Raw genomic sequence first — 15290 nt, forward strand, 5'->3', positions numbered from 1 at the left:
TTTTCCAGAAAAGATCTGTACATTAAAAAAAAAACATTGGAAGAAATTGAAGTTTGCTCTAAAAGAAGCAAAAACTCTGATAACTTCTTAATGCATTTTATATTATTCAAATAACTTAGGGATTTGTTTCTTAGGGAAAGAAAACTTGCTCTGTGACCTTGGGCAAATCAGATTAACTTCTCTGTGCTTCTTTTCTTTTTTTTGAGATGGAGTTTCCCTCTTGTTCCCAGGTTGGAGTAGAGTGATGCAATCTCAGCTCACAACAACCTCCGCCTCCTGGGTTTAAGTAATTCTCCTGCCTCAGTCTCCCAAGTAGCTGGGATTACAGGCGCCCACCACCATGCCTGGCTAAGTTTTTGTATTTTTTGGCAGAGACAAGGTTTCACCATGTTGGCCAGGCTGGTCTCAAACTCCTGACCTCAGGTGATCACCGTCTCGGCCTCCCAAAGTGCTGGGATTACAGGCTGTGCTTCTTTTCTTTAGCTGCAAAAATGAGGAGGCTAACTATGTGATCTATAAGCCTGAATGACCCACCATGAAATATTCAGTCAAACTGTTGCTAAGCTATCTATAGATTCTACGAGGAAGAAAATCAAATACGGCAAGATCATTTTAATTACATAGACTCTTTCAGCCATTTTAATTAATGTGTGTGGTAACACTGTAGCAATGCAATGAAAAGGATACTGGCACTCCCCGTTTAAAATTAAAAAACAATTTCCTTAAAAATGAGGATCGGAGGAAATTAACAGGCACCATTTATGTGTGTGCCTAGATGACTAAAATTAATGGGTCAGATCTGACCTCAAAATTATGTTTTAAACAGCAGTAAAGTACAGGTTAGGTGCACAGACAAAAATTAACTGTTGCTTAATCAAATAAAAATACTAAAAATTTTTACAACTACAGCAGTATATTTTAGCTAGTATTGCCACCATACTGGTTCTGCACAATAATGCAAATGCTAGTAATAAAGGCATCAGCTAACATTTGAATCCTTATTATATTCCACATTCTAAGTTAAGTGCTTTATATGGAATATCTCATTTAATCCACAGGATAATCAAGGAGGTAGATAGTGTTGTTTTAAGAAAGAGATTTAACAATGCTCAATTGTTTTCATTATTTTCATACACAGTATCTAATGTGTTTTTTAGTGGAAAAGGTGGAAGTGGCTCTGCTATTATCCGCACTTTTCAGATACAAAGACTGAAGCTTTTCAAAGCAGTTCAAAGGGTTGCTCAAGGAAATAGAATGAAGTGATAGAGCTGGCACTAGAATCCAGTTCCCAAAGGTGGACTCTGGTGGTTGACTATGATAGTTTCTCAATGTACTCATGTCCACAAAGATAACAAGATTCTTTCCTTCTGTCTTTATTTTTTTTTTAGAGACAGGGTCTCACTTTACTGTCTAGGCTGGTCTCAAACTCCTGGCTTCAAGTAATACTCTGCCTCGGCCTCCCAAAGTGTTAGGATCACAAGTGACAGTCACTGTATCAGGTGCTTCCTCCTTTGTTTCCCTCCCTCCCTCCCTTCCTTCCCTCTTTCCCTTCCCTCCCTCTTTCCCTCTTTCTTTTTCCTTCTCAAGCTCTCAATATTTTGCCAAGGCTACTCTTGAACTCCTGGGCTCAAGCAATCCTCCCACCTCAGCCTCCTGAGTAGCTGGGACTACAGGCACATGCCACAAAGCCTGGATTTTACTTTTAATTAATTAATTAGGGCAGGGATGTGGCTCACAGCTACAGTCCCAGCATTTTGGGAGGCTAAAGCAGGAGGATCACTTGAGCCCAGGAGTTTGAGACCAGCCTGGGCAATGTGGCGAGACCTTGTCCCTTCAAAAAATCAGCCAGCTGTGGTGGTACGCACCTGTAGTCCCAACTACTTGGAAGGCTAGGGAGGGAGAATTGCTGGAGCCCATGAAGTCGAGGCTGCGGTGAGCTGGGACTGCGACACTGCACTCCAGCCTGGGCAACAGAGCAAAACCAGGTCTCTAAAAAAATTTTTTTTTTGGGGATGGAGTCTCACTCTGTTGCCCAGGCTGGAGTACAGTGGCACCATCTCGGCTCACTGCAACCTCCACCCCCAGGGTTCAAGCGATTCTCCTGCCTCAGCCTCCTGAGTAGCTGGGATTACAGGTATGCGCCATCACGCCAGTCTAGTTTTTGTATTTTTAGTAGAGAGGGGGTTTCACCATGTTGGCCAGACTGGTCTTGAATTCCTGACCTCGGTGATCCATCCGCCTCAGCCTCCCAAAGTGCTGGGATTACAGGCGTGAGCCACCGCACCCAGCCTTAAAATTATTTTTAAAAAATTAACGAATTAATTAATTTTAGATATGCTGCTGTTACCCAGGCTGGAGTGCAGTGGCGTGAGGATAGCTCGCTGCAGCCTCAAAGTCCTTGGTCAAGTAACAATTTTGCTTTTATTGAGACCGGATCTCATTATGTTGCCCAGGGTGGTCTTAAACTCTTGGGCCCCCACCTCACCTCAGTATCCTGATTGGAGTAGCTGGGATTACAAGTGCACACCATTATGCCTGGCTCAAGCTTCCTTATTTCTGACAATGTGCTTGAGCCTTCTCTCATTGGTGCTTAAAAAAGAGAGAGAACAGGCCGGGCGCAGTGGCTCACGCCTGTAATCCCAGCACTTTGGGAGGCCGAGGCGGGCGGATCACGAGGTCAGGAGATCGAGACCATCCTGGCTAACACGGTGAAACCCCGTCTCTACTAAAAATACAAAAAATTAGCTGGGCGAGGTGGCGGGCGCCTGTAGTCCCAGCTGCCCAGGAGGCTGAGGCAGGAGAATGGCGTGAACCCCACGGGGCGGAGCCTGCAGTGAGCGGAGATCGCGCCACTGTACTCTAGCCTGGGTGAAAGACCAAGACTCCTTCTCAAAAAAAAAAAAAAAAAAAAAGAGAGAACAAAACCCCAGAATAATTATCTTCATGCTACAGTAAATTTATTTGCAATGCCAACAGGGAAATGTACAGTCTCTCAAAGTAACTACTTAGGACTAGGTGTGGTGGCTCATAAGTGTAATCCCAACACTTTGGGAGCCAAGACGAGAGGATCGCTTGAGCTCAGGTGTTCAAGACCAGCCTGGGCAACATAGAAAGATCTCTCTACAAAAAAATTTAAAAATTGGCTGGACATGGCAGCATATGCCTGTAAGCTACTCAGGAGGCTGAGATGAAAGGATTAATTGAACCCAGGAGTTCAAGGCTGCAGTGGGCCATGACCACACCACAGCACTCCAGCCATAGCGACAGAGTGAGACCCTGTTTCAAAAAAAAAAAAGGCAGTTTCAAAACACATATTGAACTTTATATTTCCTAGTTTACATTAGTATTTTATTAGTGAATCAATCAATATATATAATCCTTTCAGTAGAATATTGAAGTAAGCAAAATGAACACACTGATGTCAATGGTTATTCTAAGCTCAATTTTTATAAAATTTGCAAAGGAATTATTAAAAAGCCCTGTTGGTATCTGACCCAGAAGGCAGAAGAATCAGTGTTGTACATGCTACTACTTACTGAAACCATGATTAACCACTAACAGCAGATCTCCCCCAGTGAGGATCCTGAGGATGATAGTGCAGGCATTAAAACACACCTCATCACATAAGTATGAAAGCGTATACAGGCCAGGCGCAGTGGCTCACGCCTGTAACCCCAGCACTTTGTGAGGCTGAGGTGGGTGGATTGCTTGAACTCAGGAGTTCGAGGGCAGCCTGGGCAACATGGCAAAAACCCAGCTCTACCGAAAATACAAAAAATTAGCTGGGCGTGCTGGTGTGTGCCTGTAGTCCCAGCTACTGGGGAGGCTGAGATAGAGGAGGATCACTTGAGCCTGGGAGTTGGAGGCTGCAGTGAGTGGAGACTGTGGCCTAGAGTGAGACCCCGTGTTAAAAAAAAAAAAAAAAAAAAAGAGGTAGGGCGTTGGGGGTGCTGGGTGCAGTGGCTCCCACCTGAAATCCCTACACTTTGGGAGGCTGAGATGGGCAGATGACTTGAGGTCTGAAGTTCTAGACCAACCTGGCCAATAGGGTTAAACCCCATCTCTACTAAAAATACAAAAATTAGTTGGGTGTGGTGGTGGGCGCCTGTAATCCCAGCTACTTGGGAGGCTGAGGCAGGAGAATCACTTGAACTGGAGTGGCGGAGGTTGCAGTGAGCTGAGATCGCGCCACTGCACTCCAGCCTGGGTGATACAGCAAGACTCCATCTCGAAGAAAAATCAAAGTGTATATAAACAACATGACACTACTAATTTGTTCAAGGCCTATTAATATTAGAAAAAGTTTATGTTCAATGATATAATTCCTAAAAGTATCCCAAGATTTATATACATTATATTCCATGGCTTTAATAAACTGAGATATCCTGATTCCAACATTTGAAAGCAATTTAAAAGAATGTTTATTAAACAACTTCTGGGCCTTTTATTAGAAAAGATCAATTTTGGGCTGGGCACAGTGGCTCACGCCTGTAATTCCAGCACTTTGGGAGGCGGAGGCCTGTGGATCAGCTAAGGTCAGCAGTTCGAGACCAGCTTGACCAATAGGGTGAAAGCCCATCTCTACTAAAAAACACAAAAATTAGCCGGGCACGGTGGCAGGCACCTGTAAACCCAGCCACTCTGGAGGCTGAGGCAGGAGAATTGCTTGGACTCAGGAGGCGGAGGTTGCAGTGAGCCAAGATTGCACCACTGCACTCCAGCCGTGGCAACAGAGCGAGACTCCGTCTCACAAACAAACAAACAAACAAACAAAAAAAAGGAGAGATCAATTCTGGGGGCAGGGTCAGACTCTTCAGGTTTCACAATTATAACTTTATATATAGAAAACAATACCAAATAACCTTACTGTTTTCTTTTTACAATTGTTTCCAGAATGAGTGAGAAGGGAGCCAGAGTGAGATTTCTGTGTTAGGGGATGAGGTAGGGCGTGGGCTCACACCTGTAATCTCAGCACTTGTCGGAGGTGGAGGCTGGTGGATCACTTGAGGTCAGGAGTTCGAGAACAGCCTGGCCAACATGGTGAAACCCCACCTCTACTAAAAATACAAAAATTAGCTAGGCGTGATGGCAGGTGCCTGTAATCCCAGCTACTTGAGAGGCCGAGGCAAGAGAACCTGGGAGGTTGTAGTGAGCCGAGACGCGCCATTGTACTCCAGCCTGGGCAACAAAAGCGAAACTCCATCTCATTAAAAAAAAAAAAAAAAAAAAAGAGGGCATGAGTTTCAAAAGTTTGAGAAAGACAGTGTTAGAAGAATAAAGAAGACAATGACTACTGAACATCAGAAATTAATTTTTTCAAAATAAGTACTAAATTGAAACCCCATCGCAACAGGATTGCATGTAGGTTAGTTAGGCACCATTTAAAAAGAGCAGTACCTTTGGGAGACCTCATCTCTGACAAAATAGAAAAAAATACATAAAAAGAGCAGTTCCATATGATAGTAGATATGGTCTAGGCATTGCATTTTCTATAGAAGTAATTCCACTTGCAGTTGCTTGCTTCTCTGAGAACACCTAAATGCTGCCCAGTCTGCAGCAAATAGCTCAGAAGATAAAAACCTGTTATTACACTGGTGACACACTTCATGTCAATGACCCTTCCTTCAAAATATCCATCACCTCAAAATCTCTCCCAGAAGAAAGCATGAGAAAGAATGAAAATGCTATTTTCCGTGTCTCCACACTGGTGTGAATACTTGCTCCAGTAAGTATGCCCTCAGCTAGTCCCCATCTCAGAGTTTGTAAGTGTGGAACAGAATATGAATATTTTAATTTAAAAGCAGGTCCTATAATAGGCATCTGTGAGGTCACTCCAAAAATTTAATTTTGTGAACTATGTCACTAATAATTTTTTAGACAACCTTGTTTATTACCTTTCAGCTTTATTTTCCTGAGCACTCAAATGTACCTGCACATACAAAGGGTGTTTGAAACACAATTTTGAGCGAATATATAGCATTCTATCTGTGGTTAGGCCCTGATTTGTTTAACAATTTCTCAGCTGTTGGATATTTTGGTTTAATTTAATTTTGAAAATGGTCTTGTTGGGTTCACTGGATAATTAATGGAAAATGTAGGCAAAAATTAGATATTAAACACAGTTCACATGTAGGGGGTAACTTACAATAACTTCACACACTGAGAAGCCCTAGCATTTTTCCTGCCTTACATTAGGATTGGAGGACCAAAATGAAAGTGCCATTCACAGTGAGCACAAATCTGACCCGCTATATAAGGAAATCTGCAATGCTATTTTTAAAAAAAACACTTCTACGCAAATTTTTAAATCCTCCACTTGGAGTCCACTTCTTTTTTAAAAGTAATTTTGCATATCTACACGTTGGGTGACTATACAAGTATTTAATGATCACTTCAGAAATCCTAGAAAATACATTAAAGTTAAAAAAAAAAGTCACCATCCACTAATAATTTTTTAGACAACCTTGTTTATTACCTTTCAGCTTTATTTTCCTGAGCACTCAAATGTACCTGCACATACACAGGGTGTGTAAAACACAATTTTGAGCGAATGTATAGCATTCTGTCTGTGGTTAGGCCCTGATTTGTTTAACAATTTCTCAGCTGTTGGATATTTTGGTTGTAGTGTTAACCTTTTAAGATAACTTTTGGCCATATAGTCCTTGAATATGTCATATTATTCAAAATCTGTATGAAACATGGCTAAGGGGCGATGTTATGCCCAGGAAAAAAAGTAGACTAAGAGAAATACTTCAACAGTATTTGCCTTTAGATGGTGGGATTACAGGTAATTCAGGTTCTTTGCTGTACTTTTTTACCATATCCAAATGTTCTCTAATGGACACATGCTGACGATCAGAAAACAATGTAGTTATTTACTAAAATAAAGATCAACATTTATACAGACAGCTACCATTAAAATTCAATACAGTAATCTGGGAAAAGGATGTATGTTATGGGAAAACAAAAAGTAGGATTTAAGGTTGTAAACATGTACTTATAATAACAGAAGACTAGATAACCAAATGTTCAACACCAGGAGGTACTCCTTAACCAATCTATGGTACAACAGACTACCGTGAGCTAACTGAAAGCATGAAGCAGATGGCCACTTGCTACACAGAAAGACTGCCAAGATAGGTCATCAACTGAGAAGACTGAGGTGTGCAACAGCACGGATCATGATTCCAAGGTAACAAAAAGAAACAAAGAGAGAAGGGTGGGAGAAGAAAAGACTCTTTTTTTTTTTTTTTTGAAACGAAGTCTCACTCTTTTTGCCTAGGCTGGAGTGCAATGGCATGATCTCAGCTCACTGCAACCTCCGCCTCCCAGGTTCAAGTGATTCTCCTGCCTCAGCCTCCCAAGTAGCTGGGATTACAGGTGTGCACCACCATGCCCGGCTAATTTTTTATATTTTTAATGGAGACAGGGTTTCACCATGTTGGTCAGGCTGGTCTTGAACTCCTGACCTCAGGTAATCCGCCCACCTTGGCCTCCCAAAGTGGGGATTACAGGTGTGAGCCACTGCACACAGCCAAAGAGACTTTTATAAGCATAAAATATATCTGAAAGGCTATGTAAGAAACTGTCCACAGTGGTTACTCTGGAGTGGGGATAAGAAGTTGGGTACACAATATGATCACAATCTGAAAATACACACTCATACATAGAGAATACATAAAAAGGAACTACACTGCTCATAGCAGAGCTTCTGGATCCATTTAAAGCCTGTCCCCTAAAGATTTTTAGATGGATATTGAAAAATAATGAAAAAAATGGAAAGTTCAATCTATCTGAATTATAGGGACTCATGAAATCAAAAGACAGCAGTGGATATAAATGTTATTATAATTGGTATTTCAAAACCCAGTCAATCATATAAAGTTTTTACTACAGCAAGATTGGCCAGGGAATTGGTTATTCAAGAAAACTAACTTCTAATTAAATAATTCTAGAACTTGTTGAATATGGGTGATTTTCTTCAAAATCTTCCTGCCACAGTTACTCCAGTTTATGAGCTTGGTAATCTACCAATGAAATATATCGCTGTCCATTTAGGCAATAACAAATGAAAGCAAGACATTTTTACGTGTTAAGATTTAACACAGCACTTTTCCCTCTAAAAACAAAGATAAGAAAACCAATTACAGAATCAGGGGCAGAGGGTCTTAGGAACGCAGACACAAAATTCTCCTAAACTAGATCATTACTGTTTTAAAGCTCTCTTTAGTAAAAGTCTAACTAAATAAGAATTATTTCATCATGTGCAACATTAATGCTCCAGATGCAGATTGGTAACTAAGGTTGTCCCTAGTTTTTCTAAAAATCAGATTTATAGATTAATAACACATCTGCACTACTGAATATGTATGAATGCTGTTTCACTTGACTGCACTTACATAAAGAAAATACAAACTCATTTTATGTCGGAGTGTAGTCACTAAGTTGGAATCCTTTTGATGTGTATGGCTTTCTTTCAAACACGTGACTTTTTTTTTTTTTTTTGCTTATTAACACTAATGTGTTTTACTGAGTTTCCCTGAGTGCATGTATTATAAAAATATCACGAATCCCCAAGGATTCATGACCACAATCGGTCACTGTGAGAAACAGCTGGTAATACTGGGTAACATCCCAGGGTAGAGAACTCAAAATCAGACCAGATAATAGAAAGAAAAGCACAGCTTTCACCTCACATTTGGGAACTGACAATTCTCATTCCATTTCCTCTCTCAGTCTGGCTCTTGGGAGTTTGGTTAACAGAAGGGGATGGGAAGATAATACAGTTTATTTATAGGCTCCCTTTTCCTTTCGGGGGAAAAAAAATCACCCTTTCCTACCAAGAGTATGGCAGAGGAGGGATTTTTTTAGTGTAATGGAAAGGCAACAGACACGATAATCCTGAAGATCAGAAAGATGATCTGTCTCAGCCCTATCGCCTAGACAGCTGGGCAATTTAAGAATGTTGTCTCACCTAAAACATGGGACACAGGGCAGGAAATGAAGGTAGCACCAGGAAGTGCACTCTCTTACTTTCAGTGAAAACGTTCTTGCCTGTGAGGAGCTAATATTGAGTGACACTCTATTACATCCCTAAATGGCGCTACACGCTGCGGCCACTCTGTTGACAGTTCTTCATGTTAACACTCACACAGGTGTCACAGCAAACAACCATCAATGCTACTTCTAAAGTCGCCCGGTTCCATGAGGAAAAGACCACATGCTTTGTACCACCCAGGCCCAGGCCGCTCATAGGTAGGGGCTTAGCTGACGCCTTTTGAGATACTATGTTTTTCTGTGTCCTGGAAGTTAAGCTAGGGTTGTTTTCCTTTATATATTCCGATTTTTTAAAAAAAATTCCTCTGCACTACCTCTTTACCACTGTGGATCTAAACCTTAATCTAAACCACACCCTCAGCAATCGGAACAGAACGGAAGTTCCCACTCCAGGAAATCTTGAGAAGGAGGTTTGGGAGGATCAGGAGTGGCACGGGAAAGGAAAAGTCTGGTCAAAATCAAGTCTGTTTAAGTCCGTCGAATCTACTTCTAGGCCATTTCGTTTTCCGTCTCCTGCCCCGCTGGTCTTTCAGGCCACTCGGCCGGCGCCGAGGTGATTTAACACCTGCCGCCGCAGGCCCCGCCTCCGGACTGCGGGTCGGGATCCCTCTCATAGGAAAGCGCAAAGGCTGCCTTCAGAGTCACCACTTTGGAGACGTTGCCTGCGCGCCCTTCCTAACTTTGGAAGCTAAAAACGAAGGGGGGTGGAGGAGAGAGAAGGCCGTGCGGAAAAAGAGCAAGGTTGTCCCCCCGTCCCAGGGCTGCCCCCCGGCCGAGTCGCCGGCAGCCGCCTCCAGCTCCAGCCCGTCCTCCTACAGCCGCGGACCCCGTGCCCAGGGCGCTCCGCGGAGGCGGGATGCGAGCGGCCTCCGAAACCAGCCTCGGCCAAGGCAGCGCCCGCGACCGCCGCTCCTTCGCGGGATCGGGCCTGGCTGCCCCGTGAAGGAGCCCATGGGGGCCTCCGCCTCCCCGCAGCCGGTCCCGCCTCCAGCCCGCAGCTCCCCGGCCGCCGTCGGAGCCCTTACCCGTAGAACGTGGTAGCCTTCGGTGCCCCCGCCTGGGATCTCGACGCTTTGCGAGGAGCCCATGGCGGCGGGCGATCGGTGTGGCCGAGCCGGGCTCCGCGCTGCTCCCGCCCCCAGCGCACCGCCCGCTCTGCTCCTCCGCGTAGCACTTGGGACGTGGCACTAGCTGCCGCCGGAGAGCCGGGCCGCACAGCCCGCCGGGAGATCGTCTCTGCTGCAGCCCGGGCCGCTGCGACGCCGCAGACAGCGCCACCTGCCGCGAGCCACTGGAAGGGGCCCGAGCGCGCGCGGGCCGGGAGGGCGGAGAGGGAGGGCCGGAGGAGGACTGGGAGGCACCGCGTCGTGCTCGCGAGAGAACAGAAATGCGCTTCCCCCAGCTTTGGCACCTTGCTACGGGGCCCTGGATTGGACCAGATTTATGCAGACGCGTTCCCGCTCGCCTGAAAGAACAGATACTTGGTTGCAGGTCCCCCTGGTGGCCAGAGGCGGGGAAAGGGCTGCTGATGAACAGGAGCGAACTCAACACACACCAAGCTCTCTGTTCTCCGGGTGTGTAGGTATTTTCCCAAACTGTACAGCTGAGGGGAATAGTGGCCTCCTGTGGGCTGCATACTGCATCTGCTCAGCTAAATTTTATAAAAGGAAACGCTCCCTTCATAAAACAGTAGTCTCACAGAGTCACCTACCAACTTCTTTTTTGGTTTGGGTTTTTTTTTTTTTTCTCCCTCCCTAATTGTGAGAATAAGATTAGAGGATTGGTCATAATCAGAGCGATGCCAGCGTGGGAAGCACGGTTGGATTTCCCTGGCATTCCACCACCTGCTGCTGCTTGGTTCCCCGTCCCACCTCCTTCAGGTAGCCAGGTCGTATTCATGCTTATTCCGTTGTCGTATTCCGTTGCTGCTTTTGCCCCTTACGTGTACTCCCTCTGAAACCCCTAGTTGCTTTGTGGTCAGTTGGACTGATGGTGCGTCAACCAGGTATTATGTGGATTCCTATGTGATGCAATGTAAAGTACGTGCTATCACCCATGAAGTATTCTAGCCCAAGATGGTTAACTTGCCTCTATGGCATCTTGAGTATGATGTTTACAGGAAGTAAGGGGAATTGAGGAGCAAGTAAAATGACACCACAGGGAACCAGGCAAATACAGGAAGTGGGCCTTCCTTCAGGACAGCTGGCCAGTTCTCTTTGTCGAGTCAGAATCCTATGAAAGGGCCTATGCCAGATTAAAAGGAACACGAAGAATATAACCAAGAGACACACTGCAAGGGCTTAAGTTGGGGGCCAACTTGGAGAAATAAGCGTAAAGGACATTTTTGGTTCATTTGGAGAAATTTGAATATGTACTGAGTATTAGAAGAGTAGTTATTCACATGGAAACGTGGAAATTATTGTCTTTTTAAAAAGCTAGTTACAAGACGGGATGTGTCTGTAGACAATATGAAAAACATGTCCTCAAAATACAGATTAATATGTATGTATGCATATGAAGATGTGGGAGGAGAATATGAACCAAGGGTTACAGTGGTGATCTCTGGGTGGTGACAGAGATATTTTATTTTTTGTTTTGGCTGGTTCCATATTCTATGATGCTCATGAAGTGCTTTTGTAATAAGAAAATATTATTTAAAATTTAAAAATAATTTTATTTGCTATCAATAAGTGAATAGCAGGTTTTTAGAAGGCCTAATAAATCCAGAGATCCATAAATGAAATCTCCAGTTATTAGGCTCCTCAAAGACAGGGTCTGCAGTGGAGTTGGCTCCATGTTCTTGATATTTACCAGAATGCCTAGCAGCTAATTCAACAAATTAATACATTTAGTGCAAAAGAATAAATGTAAGAACTAGGTCTAATTGTAATGTTCTCGTTCTGCTTGGCAATTATAACCCTCTTTATGATGGAAGCTGTTGCCATGTTCAATGGTCAAAATTTTTGGACCAGTTGTCTCCCATATGTCTGATGGCAGCCATGGCTTGTAGAACCCAGGCTGTGGATCGTTGGTGGTCCGTGGGCAAGTCCAGCCCTTCCTTAGAGTTGTAGTGTGTGTTTCAGCCTCATGAGTGGCTGCTTGCTATTCTCCACACAAGCCATTTACTTTCTTACCTTCTTGATTTTATTCATGCTATTCTCTACTTCTGGAATGCCCTTCCTTACATTTTCCACTTACAAAAATCCTAACTTTGAAAAAATCCTAATCCTTTAAGTCGCATCTCAGATGTTACTTATTTATCCTTAAGGTGAGCGTGACTCTCTCCTTGCCATGAAACAGTTAGTTCCTACATTTCTATGACATCATCGTCATCATCACAGGCCTGTCTTCCACCATTCGTGGTCCATTCATTCGGAGCAAGGATCATATGTTTTGTTTTGTTTTGTTTTTCCTTCCTTCCTTCCTCTCTCTTTCTTTCTTTTCTCCTTCCTTCCTTCCTTTCTCTCTCTCTCTCTCTTTCCCTTTCCCTCATTCCCTCACTCCCTCCCTTCCTTCCTTCTTTTTTTTCCTTTCTTTCTTGTGAAATGGGTCTCACTCTGTCTCCCAGGCTGCAGTGCAGGGGTGTGATCACAGCTCACTGCAGCCTCCACCTCCTGGGCTCAAAATCATCCCTACCTCAGCCTCCCGAGTAGCTAAGACTACAGGCACGCACTACCACGGCCCAGCTAATTTTTTTGATTTTTTTGCAGAGACGACGCTCACTATGCTGCCAGACTTGTTTCGAACTCCTGGGCTCACATGATTCTCCCACCTCAGTCTCCCAAAGTGCTGGGATTATAGGTGTGAGCCACCATGCCCAGCTGATCATGTGTTTTCATCTTTAGATCCCCAGTTCCTGGTTGAGTATTGGGAACATGGTAGTACTGTTTATTGATTTGAATTGAACGTGTGTAATGAATAGCTTCAAAGCCTTTTTTTCAGAATCAGTTAATAAGTTACCTCTGTGGCTACTATTTGTGTCTCATCAAAATCTGTGGGGTTTTTTTTTCTTTTTTTTTCCTAATTCCCAGGGTGATGGTAAAAACCCATGTTATTTCTTTAGCAGCAGTTGGTGGTGGGTGTGAAGGTGAGGTACAGGGCCCACCCGGTTTGGGACTGAAAAAATGTGAGAATGATTGCCCCATTTTTCCTGGTACCAGTTGTTTCCTCTTTTAGTTGGAGAATACGCTCCAACAGAAGGCAAAGGATAAAATCTCAAGGCTATCCCCGAAGCTAATATAAATAATACAACATGATGGAGGGAACACGTGGGAGATTATTGTCAAGTCAGCCTCAATTGGAGTAAGAATCTGCTGCAGGCAGGTTGGTATTTTGAAACATCAGAGGCAGCAGAAAAGTGAAGTCCAACAGAAGCAAATGTCTACAGGCTAAAAAACCAGAAGTAATCTATTCTTCTGGAAGAAGTATCTGGTACTCAATTTTGTGTGTGTTCTGAGTTCCATTAACATTAATTCTGAGTTCTTCCTTCCCCTCCCCTCCCCTCCCCTCCCTTCTTTCCTTCCAATAGAGTCTTGCTCTGTTTCCAGGCTGGAGTGCAGTGGCGCAATTTCAACTTGCTGCAACCTCCACCTCCCAGGTTCAAGCAATTCTTGTGTCTCAGCCTCCCAAGAAGCTGGGATTACAGGCATGTGCCACCATGCCCAGATAATTTTCATGTATTTAGTAGAGACGGGGTTTTGTGGTGTTGGCCAGGCTGGTCTCAAACGCCTGACCTCAAGCAATCTGCCCACCTCGGCTTCCCAAAGCGTGCGCCACCACACCTGGCCAATTCTGAGTTCTTGTAAATAAGTTGTTCATGATGGAGGGATCATTTTTATCATACACATTGAATATCCCCTATCTGAAATGCTTGAGACCAGAAGTGTTTTGGATTTTGGATTTTGGAACTTTACTGGTTGAGAATCTCTAATCCAAAAATCCAAAATCCAAAGTGCTCCAATGAGCATTTCCTTTGAGTGTTATATCAGTACTCAAGAAGTTTCCAATTGGAGCATTTTGGATTTTCAGATTAGTGATATTCAGCTTGGTATTGGTTAGTGCAGCCTTATCTTTTTGCCTTCAGACTACCATGAGAAAGTTTGGTTCCTACCATATTTGAATAAGAACCACATTGGATAGGGCAGATGAGGATCTCCTAACCTAGCCTGTTTTGCTGAGGGAGCAAACCACATGAGACCACATGAGAGACCATGTTATGTGCCATGCGCTCTCAGTCACAGCTGACTGGACTAGAGGGGAACCCTGATATACAGGCAGCCAACACCCACACTGAATGAGGTGGCCTTTAGAAAAGGTTCTCCCCCACAAGTGGATGGTAGTGACTAGCTACACCAATCAGGTTTTCTCTCTGGGGACTTGGAACTGGGAAATACAAGGAGAGACTCCGTCAGTGTATATTTGTTTGCGTATTAGAATGTAAGCTCCATTAGCGCATGGACTTTGCCTGAGTGTCTACTACTGTGCTGTTAGTACTGACAAAGAGCTGGCACATAATAGTTAATAAATGGCTGTTGAACATATGAATGGTCATGTTCGTAGTCACGTTGATGGCAGTGGCGACCCGTATGGAGTGGCCATTGCGAGGACACCAGCTGTAGCGGGGGAGGTGTGGCCAGGGCCGTGCACTCATTGGCCTGTGGGGGCCAGGAACAGTTGATCCCAGTGGGAGCCCCCATGCCCTACCGAGTTGGTGGGGTGGGAGCCCACCAACTCCTGGGTGCAGCTGCAGCTGCCCAGCTATGGCTCCAGACCCAGGCATCCCTATGCTCTCAGGGGCCCAGGAAGCCTCCTTCCCCCACAAGTTCAGAAGTGCCTGCTCCCACTCCCTGGCCTCTCCACATCCACAGCACCCACTCTGGTATGGAACACAGTTGTGGCCAAGCTTAGGTACTGGTGCAACCCAGCCAGGTGTGTGTATGCTCGGGGCAGTACTGAGGCACCAGCCCTCTGTTACCTCCTCCCCTTCAGACTTTGGGCACTAATGAGCATGGGAGGAAGGCTGGGGTGCTGAGGGTAGCTTGACACGGGCCTGCAGACAGCCTGGGCACTGCAAATGGCCTGTTGATGGTGGCAGGAGGCAGACAGGTTCCTAGGTGGGAAGAGACAGGTCCCCGGTGAAACCCCATCTTCAGGCCAGGCCTAAAACCTGGGGGCCTGGCTCCCAGTTCCAGGTGGAGTTCATGACCCAGAGTGAGAACTTCCTTGATGCCTTT

The 15290-nt window shown here is 44.7% G+C and overlaps 1 protein-coding gene across 1 annotated transcript in view; it reads right to left on the bottom strand.

Annotated features, from left to right (window-relative positions):
- GORASP2 (golgi reassembly stacking protein 2) overlaps positions 1 to 10256 on the bottom strand; it is a 38805-nt gene extending 28549 nt beyond the window's left edge. Inside the window, exon 1 of the mRNA XM_032755420.2 lies at positions 10083 to 10256. Coding sequence (XP_032611311.1) covers positions 10083 to 10145 — 63 coding nt within the window. The 5' untranslated portion in view covers positions 10146 to 10256. The remainder of the gene's footprint in view (positions 1 to 10082) is intronic.
- Positions 10257 to 15290: the final 5034 nt, after the last annotated feature.

The sequence above is a fragment of the Hylobates moloch genome, unplaced genomic scaffold (genome assembly GCF_009828535.3).
Source record: "Hylobates moloch isolate HMO894 unplaced genomic scaffold, HMol_V3 SCAFFOLD_1, whole genome shotgun sequence".
NCBI lineage: Eukaryota > Metazoa > Chordata > Mammalia > Primates > Hylobatidae > Hylobates > Hylobates moloch.